Raw genomic sequence first — 21,437 nt, forward strand, 5'->3', positions numbered from 1 at the left:
TGGCAAACCAACTGCAGGTGCATTTACCGCCACCTACTGGATTGGAGTTTGGAGCACTAGGGAAAAAATACTACTAATAATAATAATAACCAGTTTCGTGTTTCCTATTTTATATAAACTTTGATGAACTACCACATGTTGGCTGGGTGTTTCATACCTGTACTTTTAGAATTTCATTGATCATTTCCACATTAATTCCCTCTATTTTTCTTCCGCAGGCTGTAGGGAGAAAACTCGCTTCTACTGAAATCTAACTGTGTAGACTGACATCTGCAGGACTGTAAAACAATTGCTCTCTATCAGACAATATTACGAAACTGCAAATTCGGCGCCTGCATCTACAGTACCGCACACAGAGTCCCGCATTCTCAGACCCCTCGTTTATAGCTTTCTTTTACTGTCTATGGTTTTTAGATACAGCGCCCCTTGCTGTTCATAAGATCGTATGTAATATTACGGTCTCATTTTTTTTTTTAAGTTATCCAAATAAATATTTGCGTTCCCTGCTTAATACATGTGTAAAAAAAACTCGTCATTATAGCATGTTAACATTACAAAACCTGTTTTTTGATATTTTGAATGCGAAGCAAAACTCAAGTAAGAATAGACAAAACACCAATAATAAGCAATTCTGTACTTTATTTAACGATCACCTAAACATCATCTTGCTGTAAACAGGACTTAGCTAAGAATGCCATTGTCAAAATATTGTGTAATAATAAATAATATTTTTTTTTTTGCAAATGCAAATTACCGGTACAAGCATACCAAGGGTGATAAGTAGGGCCATGGAGGAAGACCTCCTCAGCCTCCTGCCAGGATCATGGCCTGCATCTACAAAAAGTCCAAGGTTAAAGGCTAACGTTACCTATAAAAATGTTTTCGGGGGAAAGAGGCGAAAAAACATACATTAACGGCTCATATTTTGTTACAAAATATCTTTAAAAATATTAAATAAACTATTCAAATGATGGTGTATATGAGCTATAAAGTAGTTTGATTAAAAAAGAAATTGAATGAGTATGATTCGCTAAATGAAATGTTTATCCTATCCAATTTAATAAGAGGTGCTGTCTCGAAAAACGAGGGGTCTGAGAATGCGGGACTGTAGATGTAGGCACCGAGTCTGCAGCTTCGTACTACTCGATCGGTTTTCGACTTTGTGCTGCGAATTGATCATAAAGAAGCTTTTGGATTTAGTAGGAGGTAGCCCAATAATACAATTTCTGTTTGATTCATAAAGTATAGATTGACTATTATGTGTAAGAGCTTGGTGGGTATTATTGGTATTAAAGGATACACGTGAATCTGGCACCTTTACCCTATACCAGTGGTTCTCAAACTTTTTCGGCGTGCGGCCCTCTCGTGTACAGTGCATCCCTACATGCCCCCCCCCAAAGAAAATGAATGTCAAATACATTCCAAAACTTCATATTTGAATTAAACAAAAAATATTAAATTATACAATTTAGTGCTGTTGGTGAGAAGCCTTATTTTTCTCAAATTTAATTACACATAATTGTTTATAAATTATTTAATTTATTTTATAAAATGTCATAAAACCAGGCCCCCCGGCACCATCTCAGGGCCCCCAGTTTGAGAACCACTGACCTATACAGCCCAAAAATATATTAAACAGGATTTCATAATTGCCTGTGCATGTACGCTAACACAAAGTAACAATGAATAAATGAAGTAACTGCTAACATTCTGTTTTGAGCAGATTACTTTGCTCGTTTGCAGTGCTGTTGATGCCTGAGTCATAATGTTGAAAGGTTATTAAATGCACATCCTAAATGACTATTGAATATTTTGTTTGCCTCTTTACATTAAAACATATTGGTTAAGGAACATGCCTAGTTCTTCATGGTGACCATATATTATAATTATTATTTGTGAAATAAAGTTTATTTTTTATTACTATTCATCCGTGAATCATTTCTTCCCTCATAACAATGTGGATTTCTGCTTGGAAAATGAATGAAGCATCATGTAGCCTAATAGATACTCACCTAAATTAGGATTTATACATTGAACAGCATACAAATGTGAGGTAGTTAAGTAAGGAATAATTGACAACGGGCCGTTGAATTATAAGAAAATAATGCACACCCAGTTACACCGCAGGTGTGCATTATTTTAAAATAATTCAAATGACCTGAGTCAATTATTCTGCTTATACCACAGTTAGCACAAACATTGCTCTGATGCCTATTTTTAAAAAATTTATTTAAAAGGTTATGTATGCAGTTTACAGAAAAATAATCAATACCCATGGAACATTTCTCAGCCAATCAGAATAAAGCACAATAACTTTGAATTATATTTTATAGTTGCTTAACAGTTTAAATACATTCAAATATACTTTTTATTTATGAATGTTTGAATAATATAGTTTCGTGAACTACTGATCTATTCATTTGTAACTTTTGTTGGTAACTGTTAAAAGACAATCAAATATATAGGTATTATGAAGTGTTCAGTAAAATTGTTTTCTGCTGTTTAATGCTGGCTGAAATTACTCGAATCAGTAAACGGTGTATCATAGTATATAAATTGATTTAAAAAAAGACACACAAAGATATTTTTCCGCAAAAGAAAGGCAGACTGCCACGTGCAGCGCCTCATTTGGATGTGTTTGAAGTCTTGGAGCTCGACTTCCCTACGTTTCTCCTACAAATGGGCCTTGAGCTTGTTTGGAGGTTCTAGCAGGGGAGCGCAGCTACTTCTATACCAACGATGCTCGTCCGCCGGGGGAACTCGTCCTCTTCTACCGAGCGCAGAGCTTCGGGAGGGACACACATGGAGCGGTGAGGGAGGAAGGGGACACCCGCCTAGCCAGCCAGATCAGCCGAATCAACCCTAGCGATCAATGGGGTGACAGATGTCGCAGCCAGATCGCCCTCACATCCGGGAAAGCTAGTTGGGCCACTGGCAATATATAAGGCCGTAAGTAGCGTGGGTTTACTTTAACGGTAGTTTCACGAGTTGTATTAATCTCTTATTTTATATTCATGTAATTTAACATAGACTTGAAACCAAATATAAACGCGAATGTTATTTAAGTAATAAACAATCGTTTAAAATAAGGGTTTAAAACAGAAGACAGTGGCTATTTCCCAGAATGCTTAGCCACTATGCAAATATACAATGCCACCATTGGTCTAACCTAAACCGGAAAGCCCTCGAAACTCGTCACGATTACGCAGCATTTTAACCAATGCAATGCATGCTTGTTTGCTGGGTGCACTTTAGCCAAAATAAGCACGTGAAAGTCTTTTGTCTGGTCAATAACTCTTTTCACCGTTTCAGCATGACTTTGGAGGTGTTAACGTGTTTAGGATTAAAATGTAAGATATCTCCTGTTATAGAAAGAAGGGAAAAGGTCATGTTATTACTGAGTCGAGGGAAAGATGATTCGCATAAACGTGAAATTCAGTCACTTCAAGACAATTGCATGGGAGTTTTGTCTTGAATAGGAGGAAGGTTTCGAAGGAAGTGATTTTTGTGTGATCTCTAATGCAGCAGTAGATTAATAAAGGTCTTAACAAAAATACAGCTTGTTCATCACAAACGAGAGAGAGAGAGAGAGAGAGAGAGAGAGAGAGAATCCATGCAATACTAAGCACCCAGCACTGGCTTTACCATAGTACAATGGTGTTGATTTTTAATAAAAGAGTAACGTCTGTATAATATGGCATGCTCATTGATATATAGATGACACATGTCTTTTCATAATGAAGTGGCAAAAAATATCTTCATTAGTCATTCACTAAGTGCATCTTTCATCATCATGACTTTTACATACATTTGCTGTGCAAACACCAATAGAAAACTTTTCACAACTGATTGTTTGTTTATCTACAATTACATGCACTTTCTTTATTATTGTTTTGTGTTGCAGATGCAAAAAAAGTTGTATAATTTTATGTAATTTTAGCGGTGGGGTAAAAGTCAACATATAGAAATGTAAGTGTTGTCGAGGGCGTGTGTAATTTGTCCTGAAGGTGTCCCACGCCCAAAAACTCAAATATAAGAAGGGTACAGGAATCTTGTAGTAGTACTGATTTACAGGATCACTGAAGGGCTGTTGAGTTACTGTTGAGAAGTGGTGAACTGTTTAACTTTGTGAAAATGTCTGGAAAGATTGTGTTGTATTACTTCAATGGAAGAGGGAAAATGGAGTCAATCCGATGGCTCTTGGCTGCAGCTGGAGCTGAGGTTTGTTACTTAATGTCCAATTTATTTATGCACAGAATGTGCAATTATACAAGCTTTAAATGCATGTGTTTTTTGTGTTTTTACAGTTTGAGGAGGTGTTTATAACCAAAAAGGAAGATTATGATAAGCTGGTCAATGGTAAATCTTACTCTCTTATGATTCCATCTAAATAACACAATCATTCATTCACCTGTTTAGTTTGTTGTGTTGTTTTATAAAACCTGTTTGCCATTTGTTTAGTTTTTTAAGTGTACACATGATGTTGTGAGCAACACTTAACACATATGCAAAATATGTTATGTTGTGAAAACACTTGTACAGGGTTGCCAACTTTGACTTTCTGGCTGGAGTGAGATTTTTTGGGGGAGGAGGGAGATGACTATGTGTAACTCACTAACATAGGGGTCTCTTGTATTACTCAATTTTACTAGGATTTAAAAAAAAAACATTTTTATAGATCTTTAAATTGTAAATTGTGTTAATTATTTTTACGGTAAAGCGGCTTCAGATGAAGTGGGCTACATAGGTTGGTTTACTCCAGTTTTCTTCCACAGAAGGCATGCGGGTTAGATATATTGGAGTCAAATTGCCCCCCCCCACAATGTATGTTTAGATAAACTGTGTAATTGGTTTTCTCCATGAATATTATCATAGATGCTGGAAGAGCATTAAGAATAAAAAAATAAATAAGATGGTTATCATCTTTATTTAAATAATTTGCAAGTACTTTGGTCTTTACTTACAGTTCAGATGTTACATCTCAAAGAAATATTTGATGTGGTGTAACATTCAAGTGACTTCTGTTTTTTTATATATTGCATTGTTTTAAATACAAATATTGCTACAGTATATGAACATTTAAAAAAATTTTTGTTGCTGTGTGTTTATTTATTTATTATTAAAGCTTGCCATGTTTCTGTGTTTTTATCTAGACGGATCCCTGATGTTTCAGCAGGTACCTTTGGTTGAAATGGATGGAATGCAGCTTGTGCAGACAAAAGCGATCTTAAACTACATTGCTGGAAAATACAACCTCTATGGAAAGGACCTCAAAGAGCGGGCAATGTAAATATCAATGAGTTACTAGACACCTTCAAGTATTAAAATTCAAGTGTTTTCAGTTAAATGTTCTTCTTAAGTAAAATTACATCATTGAACACGATTGTCTTGTCCTGCAGGATTGACATGTACGTTGAAGGAATCACTGAGGTAGGAGATACGATTTTATCGCTGCCTTTCTTACCACCTGACAACAAGAAGAAACAGCTGGAGAAAATAGAGAGCAAAGCAAAAGAACGTTTGCTTACATTGTTTGAAAAGGTACTAGTAGCTCAAAAACATTTAAGCCAAATGATCCTTTATGTTTCTGTTTTAAATATATCTATAGTTTGAAATCATGCATTTTTCATCTATGAAATTGAGCAGCATGGGTATATTTATAGCCAAAAATACATTGTATTTTTTGCATGCTCAAATTCCAGATTTTCAAGAGGTTGTATCTCAGCCAAATATTGTCCTGTCCTGTCCCGACAAACCATAATTCAATGAAAGCTCATTCATTCAGTTTATTGATGATTATGATGATGATGAATGCCTTTATTGTCATAGTACTTTACAATGCAACGAAATAGATGATACATTTTAATAAAAAAATTACCATTATGACTGGTTTTGTGGTCCAGGGTCACACACACACACACATACATTTTTAATAGAGTATAATCCTTTTTATGAGGACAATACAGTTTGCAATATTACCTCGTTTTCTATTTGATTCTATATATTTAATAATGAAATGTAGCATTGTAAATAAGGGTTCTATATATACACATGAATAAAATTTGAATGAATTATGTTTGTGTTCCTGGTGTAACGTTTGTGATATTTTTGTAGATTCTCGCGAACAGTCAGTTCCTTGTTGGAAACCAGTTAAGCCGTGCCGATGTTCTTCTCCTTGAGGTCACTCTACTGCTGCAGGAATCTTTCCCTACAATACTTTCATCCTATCCCAAAATACAGGTGCTCTTTTCTGAAATCATTTACACCAATAAAAACACACATACAGATTACAGAAACACATATTTTTACATATTATTTACATATATTTTATATTCTAAAATAATACAATGTCATTTGTTTTTGCTAGGATTTTGGATAACCTGTATTTTTATTTTTTTAGGAATTCCAGGGCAGAATAAAAGCCTTACCCACAATCAACAAGTTCCTCCAGCCTGGCAGTGCAAGGAAGCCGCCACCTGATGAGGTCTATGTGAAAACCGTCATGGAGGTGTTAGCCCACCTTTTTAAGTAGGAGGTTCATAAAAAATTCATTTACAATTCATGGACCAATATGAGATTGAAAAATTAATTCTGTTAATCGTTATTGAACTTTTTATACATTCTGCTCAGTGTTAAATCTGTATATATGTGCAGTTGAAAGTTGCAATAGCTTTTACAGGTTGTAATCTTTCAGTGTTTTATTTTATATAAATGCTAGGAAGATTAAGTTACTTGTGTCCATAAACGCACTAAAACATTTTGTCATACGTTAACATTCCTCATATGTCTCATCAACTAATGCACCAGGACAAATACATCTGGAATATACATGAATACGTATTGTTCACAATGATAATACTGTAAAATGCAACTACTGTTTAAACTGTTTAGACTGTTCATATTTTCAGAATAGTCCAAATGTGGTCCATCCACTTGTAAATCAGGAGCTGAAAATATTTAAAAGCCTTGTACACAAACCATCAGCATCAGTCAAAGACTACTAAAGCATGCAACGAATTACAGTGGTGCATTGACAAACAAGTCAGCATCTGCACTAGAAATGTGATGTTGAAAGTGAGTTTTTTATGCATGAATTTTATTTCAATTTTTGTTTAATTTGGGGTCAACCTAATACAAATTCCTGGTGTGTTTTTTGTGGTTTATTGGTGCATGTTATACTAAATTAATACAATAAAAAACTTTTATCAAAGTGTATCGGTCTACAAGGGTTTCTTTTAAAATCTCACCAACCTGTTGCAATCATTCTGGTGTTTTTACAATTACGGTCAATTTTATTAGATTTTTTGATTACGAACATGGAGTAAAAGCAAGTTTGTTTATCATTAAGTATAAAACTATAGGGAAGATAGGCTACATTTATGCCTCGTCATGGCAAACCCATTAGCCATTATCTTTATTAGTCATTAAACTGTGGCCTCATTTTATTATCATGGCTCAAATAATTTTTTTAATGCTCAAAAAACTTTTCAAAAACTAAAAAAACTGCTTTAAACGAAATGCTGATTTATGTGTTATTAATTTGTGTTGCAGTGAATACACGGAATATTTTTTGATAGATTTGGTTGTAGACAAAATGTGTCAGATTCAGCAAAACAAATGTTACTGGGGGCGTTTTTGTACTTTGTCCGAGACAATTCTATGTATTACGTAACAGCCAGAAGCTGCCAACGTTAGCACACATTGAATCACAAGATCTCCGAAGGGCTTCTTTGTGGTGGTTGTAATACTTTGTGAAAATGTCTGGAAAGATTGTGCTGTATTACTTCGATGGAAGAGGGAAAATGGAGTCAATCCGCTGGCTTTTGGCTGCAGCTGGAGCTGAGGTCTGTTCAATAAAATGTAGAAGTGAATTAACTTGTTTTTATGTTTTACGTGTTTGTGTAATCTACACAACGACAACTACTGTGTAAACATAACAAACTGCTTAGACTGTTGATGTTTGTGGATATTCTTTTCTCTTTGACTTATTGAATGAATGTTGTGTTGTTTACAGTTTGAGGAGGTATTTCTCACCAAAAGGGAGCAGTATGAAAAGCTGATCAATGGTAGGTTACGTCTGCGTCGAACAACACAATTCATTCACTCCACAACGACATAACACGCTGCTGAAACACCATTCGATGCATAGTTGGAGAAACTACCCATTCAAGATTGTTTCCCGAAAACATAACTTGTCGCACATTCGTTGTTTGAACCATGTTGGTTCAACATTGATGATGTCAAGTGGCAGGTGGAGTACTAATTAATTTGTTTAAATAGATTTAATGTCAGATTATTGCTGTAAATAATCTGCATTGCATCGGAAGACCGTGATTTAGTTCTTTGTTGTTTAATTTCAAGATTTTTAATTCATGTGCAAGTTCCCTCTTACGTCACTTCTCCCATGGATTCCCCAGGGTCTTAAAGCTCGTAGGACTGCACATGCAGTTTTTCAAAACTAAAAGACGTATATTGGACTTTGTATATATTTAGAATGAGGGATATAGCATGCACTGCATGTTGTTTGTTATTTTGTTCAAAAGCACAAGTAGGGCCAAGCTCAAATCGCGGCAGTGGCAGCTAGTAGTGGCACTTTCGGCATCTGGCTCATTTTGAGGCAGCTAGTAGTGGCACAGATTAAAATGGTATTCGTTTATCGAATAAATATTTTTTGCTTCATGCATTTATTTTAAGTTGCAAATGCGACCTGTAAAAATTACATAAACACACTCAACTGAGTAATTTTATATAGCTACACATTATGGTATGAAAATCAAACAATCATCTAAAGGAAGGGGCCCCAAAATACTGTCTCGCATACCCCCCTTGAAACTGTTCATTGCGCCCCTGCACCTAGTTCCCGAGGCATCTCGAAATGCCCGACTGACCGCCAGCACGCAAACATTATGACAGCACAAAAACTGCATAAAACAGCTGGTACAAATATACGACGCTGAAGTGCCACCCCTAAATGAAACAAAAACTGTCAGCTGCCTTAACAAGTTATGGTGCCACCACTAGCTGCCTCAAAATGAGTCCGATGCCAGAAGTGCCACGATTAGCTGCCTTAAGATGCCGGAGGTGCCACAAACAAGATAAGTCAGAAGTGCCACTACTAGACATAGACATGCTACTAGATGCCTCAAAATGAGCCAGATGCCGGAAGTGCCACTACTGATGCCGGAAGTGCCACTATTAGCTGCCACTGCCGCGATATGAGCTTGCTAATGCCAGTCTTTTGCGTGTTTGCAAACAGAGATGACGTATTTTGTGGGCGGATCCCAACTGGTGGCAGAAAGTGACAGCTCTTCAGTAGCGGTGTGAAGTGTTAAAATATATAGTCTATAAAACTATTGTTTACATACAAATTAATATGCAAAGGCGTGTTTAATAACACTTTACATCATTTGTCTGTGTGTGTGCTATATTTGTATGTATTATGTTTACATACTTAATATATAAGTATATATTTGTAATTGTAACACTAATACCCTATTTTAAACCTAAAAATCTTGACAAACTATATATCACCGGAAAGCTCTCAGAATGTAGTTTTCATATTTCAAGGTCATCTCATGATAGAAATAATGCAGTGACAGTTTTTTGTTACATGACCCCCCCCCCCCCCATAGGAATGCATATTACCGTATTTTCTGGAATATAAGTCGCACTGAACTATACGTCGGGTTTATTTAGAAAATGATTTCACAAAATCCAAGCCGAAGAACAAACATTTAATCTGGAAAGGCAGGTTATTCAACTAAACAATGCACACAGAACAGCAGGCTGAAGAGGTGTCCGTACATGTTAAAGTAACATTACCATTTATTCACCGAACACAATAGCATATTGAACACACCTGGGAGGCTGAATAGGCTTAATTAACACGACAAGTCAAATCAAGTTCAAAAAGGGTCCCGAAGTCATTCCACATCACCGAATCCATTGAATTACATAAATACAGGAGCAGCACAGAGTGGACTCTCGCGGCTGTAGACGGTAATGCTTTTTCTTGGTTCATATGAATTAATTTAGACATATACTTATAGTCGGAAAAATACGGTAATTTATTCATAACACTATATCCTATTATAAATCTTCAAAAATGTTGACAAACTTTGTATCATTGGAGAATGTAGTTTTCATATTTCAAAACCATTTAGCAGTATTAATAATATTGCAGTGACAGTAATTTATTAATTTGTGACAAAAGTATGCAGCAAACAGTTGACACCTAGTGTCCATTGTTGGTAAAACCACTAAAAGTGTGACGCAAACCTCATATTTTGTGATTTTTAACTTGAAATTTGGATCACAACTGCTCAATACTTGTGGCTTCATGTTTACATTATTACTTTTGTGAAACATTTACATTTTTATAGTTTTATTTATAAAATTAGTATGTTATTACATTATTTTTATTTATTAAAATAAATTTCAACTGCTATAACATTTTTGTTTATATTTTCTCCTCCAGACACTTATGTGAAAAACTTTAAATTGTCTTCTTTAACCCTGGAGAACTCAGGGTTAAAACAAGACCAAGATTAGACAAAAAATACCAGAGTTATATTTATTTAAAGGTGTACATCAATTTCACCACCCCACTCAAAAGGGATTTGTGCCAGTTAAGGGTTTAAAATATAATCAGAGAGATAAAAGGTTTAAAAAGTGAAAATATAACCTTATTTACACAAAATTTGGCTTTAGCCAATTTCTTGGCCGCCATTTAATTTTTCCGAACTCCACCACAATTCACATTCAGCGCACCCCCACGCATAGAATTGTGGGACAAGACATTGAAGGTATCTAATGAGACAGGAAATTAACCAAACATTGGATTTGGATGTGCTTTGATGCCTTCAAATTTGTCGCATACTAATTATTTTTTATTAAAAAGCAGAAAACATCAAGTAATTGAGAATAATACTCAGAGTTCTGTTTTTTTTCTAGACGGAGCCCTGATGTTTCAGCAGGTGCCTTTGGTTGAAATTGATGGAATGCAGCTTGTGCAGACAAAGGCGATCCTAAACTACATTGCTGGAAAATACAACCTCTATGGAAAGGACCTCAAAGAGCGGGCAATGTACCAATGAGACACTTATTTCACTTGATTCAAAAAATGGCTACATTAAAGCCTTTTAGTCTCACTGAACACATCTGTGTTTGGTCTTGCAGGATTGACATGTACGTTGAAGGAATTGGTGACATTATGGATATGTTTCTACCGCTGTTTTTCATAGCACCTGATGCCAAGCAGAAACAACTGGATAACATAGAGAGCAAGTCAAAAGGCCGCTTGCTTCCAGTCTTTGAAAAGGTACTATAGCTCAAAGACACTTAAGATAAACTATTCCTTATATTTCCTACTTTAAATATATTTTAAATCATGCAATATTTTGTGTTTCTGGTGTAAACTTTTTCTGGTGTTTTTTGTAGGCTCTTGCAAACAGTCAGTTCCTTGTTGGAAACCAGTTAAGCCGCGCCGATGTTCTTCTCCTTGAGATCACTCTGATGTTGCAGGAATTTTTCCCTACAATACTTTCGACCTTTCCCAAAATTCAGGTGCTGGATTTATTTATATATCGTAAATTTTACACAACAGTGGTTGACCCAAAGTGTTTCACAGTAAATCAGAAATTAAAATAGGAAAGGAAGGAAAACAACAATGGAGATTTTTGCATTATTTTCAAATCTTGTAATCTGTGTGAGCATGTTTCATATTTGAGAGAGGACAATCTCTGAAGATTCTCCTTGTGTTGTGGTGCAACCAGATTTTATTATCATTCAGGATAAAAAAAAACAAGTAATGCTTTAGTCAACATTATGATCGTTTTAAATAACCTGCAATTTTCTTTTTCAGGAATTCCAGGGCAGAATAAAGGCCTTACCAAATATAAGCAAATTCCTACAGCCTGGCAGTGCAAGAAAGCCCGTACCTGATGAGGCTTATGTGAAAACCGTCATGGAGGTGTTGAGTCACCTCTTCAAATAGGAGACACATAAACAAAACATGCCAAGTCATGAGCCAGAAATATGAATTTGTTTAATCATTAAAGAAAATTTTTATACATTCACATCTGTGTTGTCTTAAATCTGTAGATATGGAATGATGGTGTAAAGTATGCTTTCTCATTTTGCATTTAATACATATGCATAATACAATAGCTCCTATATTTTATAGTCTTTCTGTTGTGTATTTAATAAAATGCCAGGGAGATAAAGTAATTTCGTCCATAAATGCACTTTAATATTAATAAGCTTTCTGTCATACGCTAACATATTAAAACTAAAGCACTAAAAGGACGAATACATTTGGAATGTACAAGATTATGTACATAATGACAATAGTGTTAATTGCAACTACCGCATGAACATTGTTTAGTGCGTAAACATCATTTTTTCCAAATGGTCCCAATGTGGTCTGTCCATGTCACTCTTAGAGGATCAAAAGACGGAAAACCATCAGAAGACTGAGAAAAAACGACACAGACAACCATCAAAAGGTCAAATGTCAACATCAGAGTATTGTTGCAGCGCATGCAACAAATCGCAGTGATAAATTGACAAACAATTGTGTGCTTTTTTAATTCAACAAACGGTCATGGTGTGCACGAGACACATATTTACCTTAACGCTGTCATAATGCCTGCAGGCATTAATTTTCCAGATTTTCTGAATCTCATTCCCATCACAACAGCCAGTGCACCAGAAGCAGCTTTAGTTCAAAAGTAGAAAGAAGTTCATGCTTAAAGTTGAAAACAGATCAAATAAATGATGATGAAAATAATGATGTCTTATTGTGTACTCACTTAAAGAAGTCCAGTAATCATAACTGTCATAAGTAATTTTATATGCACCATACGCAGACCAGATTCCAAAGAACAGTCCAGCAATTAATGACATCACACTTCCTGTAAAAAAAAAAGACAGAAATACTAAAAAAAAGTCCCTTACAAGACAGTCCAGCGTGGTACCATGGCACGCGCATGACATCAGATAGAAAAGTGCATAAAAACAACAACATCATACCTTTTCTTTTATATCCCACAAAGCCTCCCAGCGCGATCGCTGCGGCGTATGCAAATCCCAGCCAGTCCACTGCCATTGCGAACTACAAAACTAAACATTCACATGCGCACAGTGTTCAGTATTAACACAAACATTTACATTCAACACGAACAACAACCAGTAAAACACTCAATAACAACAGCATTACCAGAAGTGCGAGTGAACTGGGTTGATTTTCAAACAAGTCGAGCACAACTTGTACAGAAATATGCAGGTAAAACTGACGAGTCGTTGAATTACCAGAAATAATCTTATCTATCTATGGTAAATTCATAACTAGGAACTTGCGTCACGATGACGCGAAAAACAGGAAGTGAGTTTTTAAAATGTATTTATTTGCAGATTTATATTACAATTTAAATAAAACAACGAAAATAACACATACAGAGGAAAGGCAAGAAAGAGAAAACTAGCTTTTTTAAACAATAATACCGTTTTTTAAGTGATAAAAATAGTAAACGTAAATGAGAAGAAAAAACTTTACAGTTAACTTACGCTTAAATGTAATTTTTTCTTGCTTTGTAAATGTGATCATCATACAAATAAAATTTAAGGAATCATCTAGCTCCTTATTGTCAAAAACATCAGAAGTAATGCGAGAAATATTACAAGTGATACACCAGACATTTAAAAGTTTGATGTCAGAAATGTTTAGAGAAAGAACGGAGACTCTTTCTTCTCAAGAACTAATTGAGAAGCGTTAAATTTGGTTAAATTTAGTTAACTAACTTAGCCTAATTACATGGGTATTGAGCAATATAAGATTTCCTTCCCCATTTTTATGAAAGACCAAACCTGCAATAATTAAAAATAAATAAATTATAAATAATTATAGGAAAATAAATAAAGTATAAAATGACTTGATTAAATAAATGTAGGCTTAATTAAATTTTTGTATTACCTTTTTAAGGATAATATTATTTATTTTTATTGTATTTTCTTTATATTTATTTATGCAATCATTCAGTTTATCACAAAAATAGGGTTATTATACATACTTGCTTTTTGCCATTAAGATAATGTTAATAAGTAAACACAACTTTTATGAATTTGAAGTCTAAATACAATTATAGCTAACATTACCATTATGCTATAAGCAAACTAGACCACAGTCTTTAGACTCCAATGTCCTACCAAGCTTCTGACAACTCTTAAAATCTTAATTTAAAACTTTTAAAAACACGTTTCCTAAAAAAAGGAAATACTGTGTCTTTTGGGGGGGGGGATTGTTCCCATGTTCCATTATTTCTGGCATTTTCATGATGATGTTTAAAGTCTCTGACTCTTGTTAGTAACTGCCCTTTTAAAGACATGTAGGGCCTACAATTGTACAAACTTTAAAAATATTTTTAACATATTAAAAGTATTACTTACTGGTGAGTTTTATGTCGTAGAATAAAATGTAAAACAATATCTATTATGTGTTAACCACATATCTTATTAAAGAATTTTAACAAAAATACTTACAGTTCTTTATTAATGCCACTGGTTGTGAAAAACGTCTGCAGATATTTGCAAATATTGTAGCTGTTAACAGATGTATTACTTTAGACTAGAAACCAACCGTACCATCCACTGGATGTCACCCACCTACAATCTGACAACACTTGATGCATAGAAGAATAGTTTTCCTATTGATTTTTTTAAACATTGGTCCTGCCGTATCAGGATTGTTCCTTCATATATTTTTTTATATGAATTTAAAATGTAGGAAAGTCCATCCACTCAAGAGAAGCTGATAGAATGGAGTTTAATATATAAAAGATGAAGAAATAAAAACAAAGACTAGAATTGACTTTGAAACTGAACAAAATAACAGATAGACATCAACAAAGCTAGACAAACTAATCAAGGGGTACATCTGGATACAAATGTGGGGTAACATAAAAGATTGAATATGGACAAGAACTACAACCCCAAATCAGAAAAAGTTGGGACACTGTAGAAATAATGAGTAAAAGAGGCATGAAATAATTTACAAATCTCATAAACTTATATTTTATTCACATTAGAATATAAAGTAAATTAAATTGTATTTATATAACGCTTTTCACAATTGTTTAATTGTTTCAAAGCAGCTTTACATAATAGATGCAGAAAAAAACACAGAAAAAAAATCTTAAAACATAAACAGCACAATACAGCGGTTAAGATTAACCATTAACCAGAGGGTGCCAAGTTAAGCCAATGTCAGCAGACTCCCCAGGGGTTGGAAAAAAACCCTAGGAGAAGATAACACATAAAATGTTGAAAGTGAGACATTTTAAAATATCATGCCAAATATTAGCTCATTCTGGATTTCAGAATACAGAAGCCTGTATTAGACAAGAATGGGACAACATTCCTATTCCTAAACATTGGTCCTCCTCCAGCTGTTCCTTATATGTACATTAAATTTTTCCGGCCTCTTATTGCTACCTGTTCCAACTTTTTTGGAATGTGAGCTCACATTCAAACAGTTTACCTGTTTGACAGGTGGACAGATTATAACCAACCTGCCAATGCTTAAGGGAAAACTCAACCTGTTAAATACAAAGCAGGAATATAAGGACGAGGCTGTGAAGCAATTCTACAAGTTGATCTATGATTGGATACACTCTGCTCGTGTTTTACCAGAAATACAGCTGTAGGAGGAAGTTAACCGTACTGCCAACAAAACTTCAGAACCAAGATCTTATGTGGTGCACATGTAGAATGGAGCGGCCCTTTGTAGATACTATAAACATCTGTAAGCGATGCTGATGCAGCCAGATGCTAATGATGCAGTAAACCTCAAGAAGAAAAGAGTTTAGCTCCTCCTGGATCAGTGGAAGAACACTAATGGCTGGTTTCCCGGAACGGGTATAGATGAATCCAGGACTAGGCCTTAGTTATATTAGGACATTTATGTAGTTTTTACAAACAAACCTCTCAAAAAACAATACTGGTGAGCATCTTGAGACAAAACAATGGCACTGATATTAAAGGCGGGGTGCATGATTTTTGAAAAACACTTTGGAAAAGGGAGTCGGTCTGACTACTAAAACACACTTGTAACCAATCAGCAGTAAGGGGCGTGTCTACTAACCAACATCATAAGGTGTGTTCGACTTCATGTGCACTGTACAGACCGATCGGTCGCTAACTTGAAGCAGTGAATTAAGGTTTTAAGGAATTAAGCAGTGTTAAAAGGGTGATTACAAAAAATATATACTATTTTTTATGATACAAATAATATATCATTTTTTTTTTCGTTTACTTCCCATCTATACATTAATGCTGTGTTTTGGTAGATATGAAGTACTTTTGTACCTGTTTACCACTCAATTCCTCAATTACACCATTAACTTGCCTGTAAAATATAAAATATTTATGAAAAATTCACATAAATTATGATCTAAATTTGATTTAAATTGTTTTTAGATATTGATCTAGATGTTATGTGTTGAATTCGACCATTTGGTGTTTAGAAAAAAGTTTTATGCTTAAAGTTTAGGAAATAAATCATTTTGAGCAGATGCCCATTGAGACCCATTCATTTCACTGGATATGATCAACTGCTCAACATCACTACTTTAGTGAAACATTTTGTGAATTTATGTTTATATAAACATCAGAAAGGTCATTAAAAATAAAAATGATTTCAAACAGTATTTTTTTTGTAGTTTTTGATGCATTTTGAAAACTGCATTTCGCATTAATTTCAATTGGGGTCATTTTTACCCCCAAAGGGCCTCTTTTGGTGAATTTTTTTTACACCTCTTTAGAACGACCGAATCAAGCCCAGTTTTTTTTATATGAATCTTGACAGATAATCTGGAAAAGTCACAACATCTTATATTCCACTGAGATGAAGGGAACCATGTTTTTTAACCAAATAAAAGTGGCTTGGGGGTAAGATTGACCCCAAGGGACTTATTAGGGTTAAATATATATGTTTCTGGTTGCAATTTTTTATTAAAAGGTTGTAGTGGAGGACTTTTATTATGCTTTTATTTTCATATTATTATGTTTTATTTTTCATCCTATTTTTCATTTTTTAATAACAATCTGAAGCTCACAAATTGTGATTCATATGGAGATCATGTTTTTCTGCTAACGTACAGAATTATGCTCTTTCTGTCTTTTCAGCAAGTACAATGTCCAAGGAAGGACTTAAACATCATGTACCAGCATGTACTGTCCTTTATGATTATGTTTAACGGTTTTTGCTCTTAATCACTGACAACTGAAGGCTATCTTCTAAATGACGTAGAAACGGATGATTGTACGTGTTTCACCATCTTACTATAAATGTGTCTTCAACCTTGTGATCGGGGCTCTTAGGTTTTTTAAACTTCTTGCACCATGGGGGTGAGAGCCTATTCTGCAGAATATATAAAATTCAGACAAAGAAAATTCTGTCGACAGTGTGTCTGTGTGATCCTTGACTTTGACTCTTAGTGAGTATTATTTGATGCGGCTAAAATTCCACGACAATAATGGCGACGAGGATGCGGATTCCACAGCTGTAGACTCCAGGTTTGGGAGAGACTGACTGATCACCCCTGAGACAAGAGGTCTCGGGCTCTGTACCCCAGGCCTAAGGGAAGGGAGAGTCTCAACCATTTCTGAAGTCAAAGCTGACGGAATCTGGAAAAGAACCGTTGTGGTGGCATCTGAATAGATAATACGGTAAGCGTTATTTCGTTCGTGACCATGGGTCAGGGTAATTCGAAAGGGAGTACAAAGTCACTGGATCTGGAAAATGGCGTGTATGCTCGAGTGATCAAATCAAAGGGCACGGGGGCGTTGGAAAGCGTAAAATCTGGGAGAAAAGGTATAATTTTCCTCCTAAAGGGACACTGAGTGTAAAAGCACTCACTTTATTAAGGGAAAAGATCATTGCGGATGGCAGAGAAATGAGAGCACAGAGTAAGATAAGAACCAAGGACGAACTGACTCAGACTAAGTCAGAGCTAAACATTAAGCAAATGTTTTTCCTACATCAGATTCATTACATGATGAACCTAACTTTCTTTTTTTCCCCTCCTCCCTATGCACCTGCACGTACCCCACCTGGGGTACATTTCCAATTCACAAGGGTACCGCTTCTGGACGATGACCTCCAACCCCCTCCACAACGTCGCCCTCCACCACCACCTGCTCAACAAATCGCACAGATACAACAACCAGCTCAACAAGCCACACAGATACAACAGCCAGCACGACAAGCACCACCTTCTGCACCCCCGCCACCGCCGATGCAAGAACTGCCACGTGGACCAGAATCAGAGATCATCCACATCCTTGACAGCACTTTTGAAGAGGACAAAGATGATGTTCAGATAAAGACGGAATGGGAGGCAAGGCCTAAGGAAACAGCAGAGAAGCCGTTCACCAGAGAAACAGCTATCTTCAGCTTTTGCCAAGATAGGAGAATGGGCACAGCCACAACATAACAACGCAATTTCTCTTCGCAAGGACAACGCTCCCGAGAGAACGGGCAGCAGAGAGAATGAGAGAAGAGGAGATCCGAAAGAAAATGTTTGCTGGTATTGTGGACAGAAAGGACATTTGAAAACAATGTTTCCATTTCCTGAAAACTAAAGGGACACCGGAATCCCAAGGGAGCGCGGGAAACCTGCCGGTGTGTAAAGAAAGGGCCGACTGAAGCCAGGAGGGGGAAGGGGAGCATCGTACGGAGGCGGGTAAGTCCAATCTTGTTTTTTCTGCGGTTCAAATGCCATATTATCTGCTTGCTAATTCTGTTTTTCTGATGTGTGTGAAAGGGAAAGAAACGCTCTATGCAATGAAGAACTTGCTTTGCTTGATGCTGAACGAGAGGCAACATCTCTAAACTGCCTCTCGAAGAAATAATGTTTGAGGGATAGGCATTGTTGTTTATGGTAGACTCTGGTGCAATCAACTCTGTCATACGCAAAGATGAATTCCCATTTGTCACCTTGAGTGGGCAGTTTAACTCATCTATGAGTGCTACGGGTATGGAAGAAAAATAATGACAAAAGTTTTTGAATTAAAATAGCCTGTTGAATTGTACTACCTGAAAAAAAATGCATTGTATTAACCGTACTTGAATTTTAATGCATTGTATTTTTATGTTTTTGAATTAAAACAGCCTGTTGAATTGTACTACCTGAAAAAAAATGCATTGTATTAACCGTGCTTGAATTTTAATGCATTGTATTTTTAGGTTTTGCATTTTTAAGGGCTGAAATTCAACATGCGTGTATATTTTCTGTATTAAAAATTCAATAGTCCACATTCACCTTTTAGATTTCACTTTAAAATATTCGGTCTGTTTAAAAATACAACGTAAAATATTCAGCAGGCAAGTTTCAGTCCATTTAAATTCGCGTCCAAAAATTCAAGTCCAAAAATTCAGTCATACAGATTTCAACATTTAACATCCGGGAACTGCAGGAAAAGCAGTAGAGTACCGAGTATAATCTCATCTGCTGTTAATCGATCTGGCCAGCAGGTGGTGCACGTGTTCGCCAAAACTTTGTACATGTAAGATGATTTATCCACTGCAGTGATGAATGTTGGCTTTTATGTTCAGTTTTAGTAGAACAACTGTAATACACTCATACAGAGAGTGTATTGCTTGGTTATGTTATTGACAGGATACTAAACGGTTTTTAAATGCCATATAAATTAAATAGGGCCTTTCTGCCTGCTATTGGCTTCGTTTCTCAAAAGCTAAGTTGATTGTAGATTTTATTGGTGGCAATCTACCATCTTCTTATGCCTACGAGAAACGGACACGTTTTTGTAATTCGTCACCTCAGTTTATAAACCATACTCGGATTATTGAACTGTTCAAGTTACAAATGGTGCGCGCGGATTAATAAACCATACGCACAATTAAACAATCTGTGCTCTCAGATTTTCAATCCATATCCACAAATTCATAAACAATAAATAAAAAGTGCACACGCTTTCGCAATGGTTTTGCAAACTGAGTCCACTACCGCAGAGGTCCCCAACCACCGGGTCGTGGACAAGTTGCCACCGGTCGCAAGAACATCCTGAAAAAATGTGTATAATAGCTACGTTATAGTTTAATCAGGTGTTTTGTCCTTTACGAGCCGACTTCAAATAACATATCAATCCACTTCTATACAGGGCCGTGCTCACTCTTTTTCTTTGTCTCTCTCTCTCTCTCTCTCTCTCTCTCTCTCTCTCTCTCTCTCTCTCTCTCTCTCTCTCTCTCTCTCTCTCTACCAGCGCATCGGCGATCACATTGCTGTCATTAAGGCCGTAGCCAGGATTTTTCAAATACCGAGGACAACCCCTACATTTTTTTTTATTATTTATATTTTTTCCATATTACAGAATAATAATAAACACGTCCAAACTACAATAGCACAAATGTAACTGTGTCTGTGAGAATTTTTGTTGGTGACTAAAAGCATCCAAAAAAAATCAATGGTTACATTTCATCATCTGAAGTCACCCTTTCAGTGGCGGATGCAGAACGTGACATATGGGTGGGCATGGATTAAGTCCGGGTGGACCTGAATCTATGGGTGTCACTTTTGAATAAGAAACTATAACAAGTCTATAAAATTCGTCAAAACTTCAGGAATCACAAGCGTATTGGTGAGAACACCCGAACTGCACGTCACATTTTTTACATTATTGATATACTTTAAATTGTAATGCAACATGACATTAATTAAGCCTTTTTGGTTAAAAAAATTATTGGGCTGTCATATAGCCTACAAAAAAGAACCTGCACACAGTGACAAGAAATATAAATGAACACAAAAAACCTAATACTTTTTAAAATAGCCTATTAAAACTGTTTAAATAAATTAAGCTACTAAATGCTTAAAATGAAGCTTCACTCTGAGCGAACACATACCTTGACGAAGGCTATTTGCCGATACGTTGGTTATAATAAATAATTTTTGCAAGTGAGTGTGCAGTCACTATTTTGTGTTATAAAATAAAGCTTCTAACATCATATTCTCTTCATACAAATCACTAAAAATATATTTTCGTTCTCACATATTTAAGTTAACTTACTAAATAAAGAAAGAAAAAGGGAATTGCTAGAATAATGTTTGACTCTGAGGTTAAACGAAATGACAAATAAATAAACATTTAATATACTTTTTGATGACCATAAGAAGCGGGTACTCGTAAAGAGCGGAGCCGAGGAGCGCGCATTTCAGACGTGAACACGAAAGGAATAATGGGTTTAGTTATGCTTTCACTTCATTTCCTGACAGTTTCACTTGTTAGTGGGGATAGTAATAACTAACAAGATGACACCGAATTACATACAATATAATTACCTAACTAAATCTGAGAGAATGCAAACCCATTACAATATTTTTTCCTCCGACGGGCAGGGCGCAGATACATCTTTGTAGCCC

At 35.7% G+C, this 21,437-nt stretch overlaps 3 protein-coding genes across 3 annotated transcripts; 2 read left to right on the top strand and 1 right to left on the bottom strand.

The window, feature by feature from the left end:
* The first annotated feature begins 3,911 nt into the window (after window positions 1–3,911).
* On the top strand, window positions 3,912–7,213 carry LOC135732488 (glutathione S-transferase 3-like). Its single transcript, XM_065250564.2, has 6 exons — window positions 3,912–4,221; window positions 4,308–4,359; window positions 5,154–5,286; window positions 5,400–5,541; window positions 6,115–6,240; window positions 6,401–7,213. The coding sequence occupies exons 1-6, from the start codon at window positions 4,135–4,137 to the stop codon at window positions 6,530–6,532; spliced, it is 672 nt and encodes a 223-aa protein (XP_065106636.1). The 5' UTR covers window positions 3,912–4,134; the 3' UTR covers window positions 6,533–7,213.
* A 459-nt stretch (window positions 7,214–7,672) lies between these two features.
* Window positions 7,673–12,077, top strand: LOC135732481 (glutathione S-transferase 3-like). The gene is made up of 6 exons (XM_065250550.2): window positions 7,673–7,844; window positions 8,015–8,066; window positions 10,954–11,086; window positions 11,179–11,320; window positions 11,440–11,565; window positions 11,864–12,077. Exons 1-6 carry the CDS (start codon window positions 7,758–7,760, stop codon window positions 11,993–11,995), a joined length of 672 nt encoding a protein of 223 aa, XP_065106622.1. The 5' UTR covers window positions 7,673–7,757; the 3' UTR covers window positions 11,996–12,077.
* Window positions 12,022–13,364, bottom strand: tmem14a (transmembrane protein 14A). Its single transcript, XM_065250577.1, has 5 exons — window positions 13,220–13,364; window positions 13,033–13,122; window positions 12,813–12,914; window positions 12,631–12,718; window positions 12,022–12,473 (listed from the first exon to the last, which is right to left on the bottom strand). The coding sequence occupies exons 2-5, from the start codon at window positions 13,106–13,108 to the stop codon at window positions 12,440–12,442; spliced, it is 300 nt and encodes a 99-aa protein (XP_065106649.1). The 5' UTR covers window positions 13,109–13,122; window positions 13,220–13,364; the 3' UTR covers window positions 12,022–12,439.
* Between the last annotated feature and the right edge of the window lie 8,073 nt (window positions 13,365–21,437).

The sequence above is a fragment of the Paramisgurnus dabryanus genome, chromosome 20 (assembly GCF_030506205.2).
Source record: "Paramisgurnus dabryanus chromosome 20, PD_genome_1.1, whole genome shotgun sequence".
NCBI lineage: Eukaryota > Metazoa > Chordata > Actinopteri > Cypriniformes > Cobitidae > Paramisgurnus > Paramisgurnus dabryanus.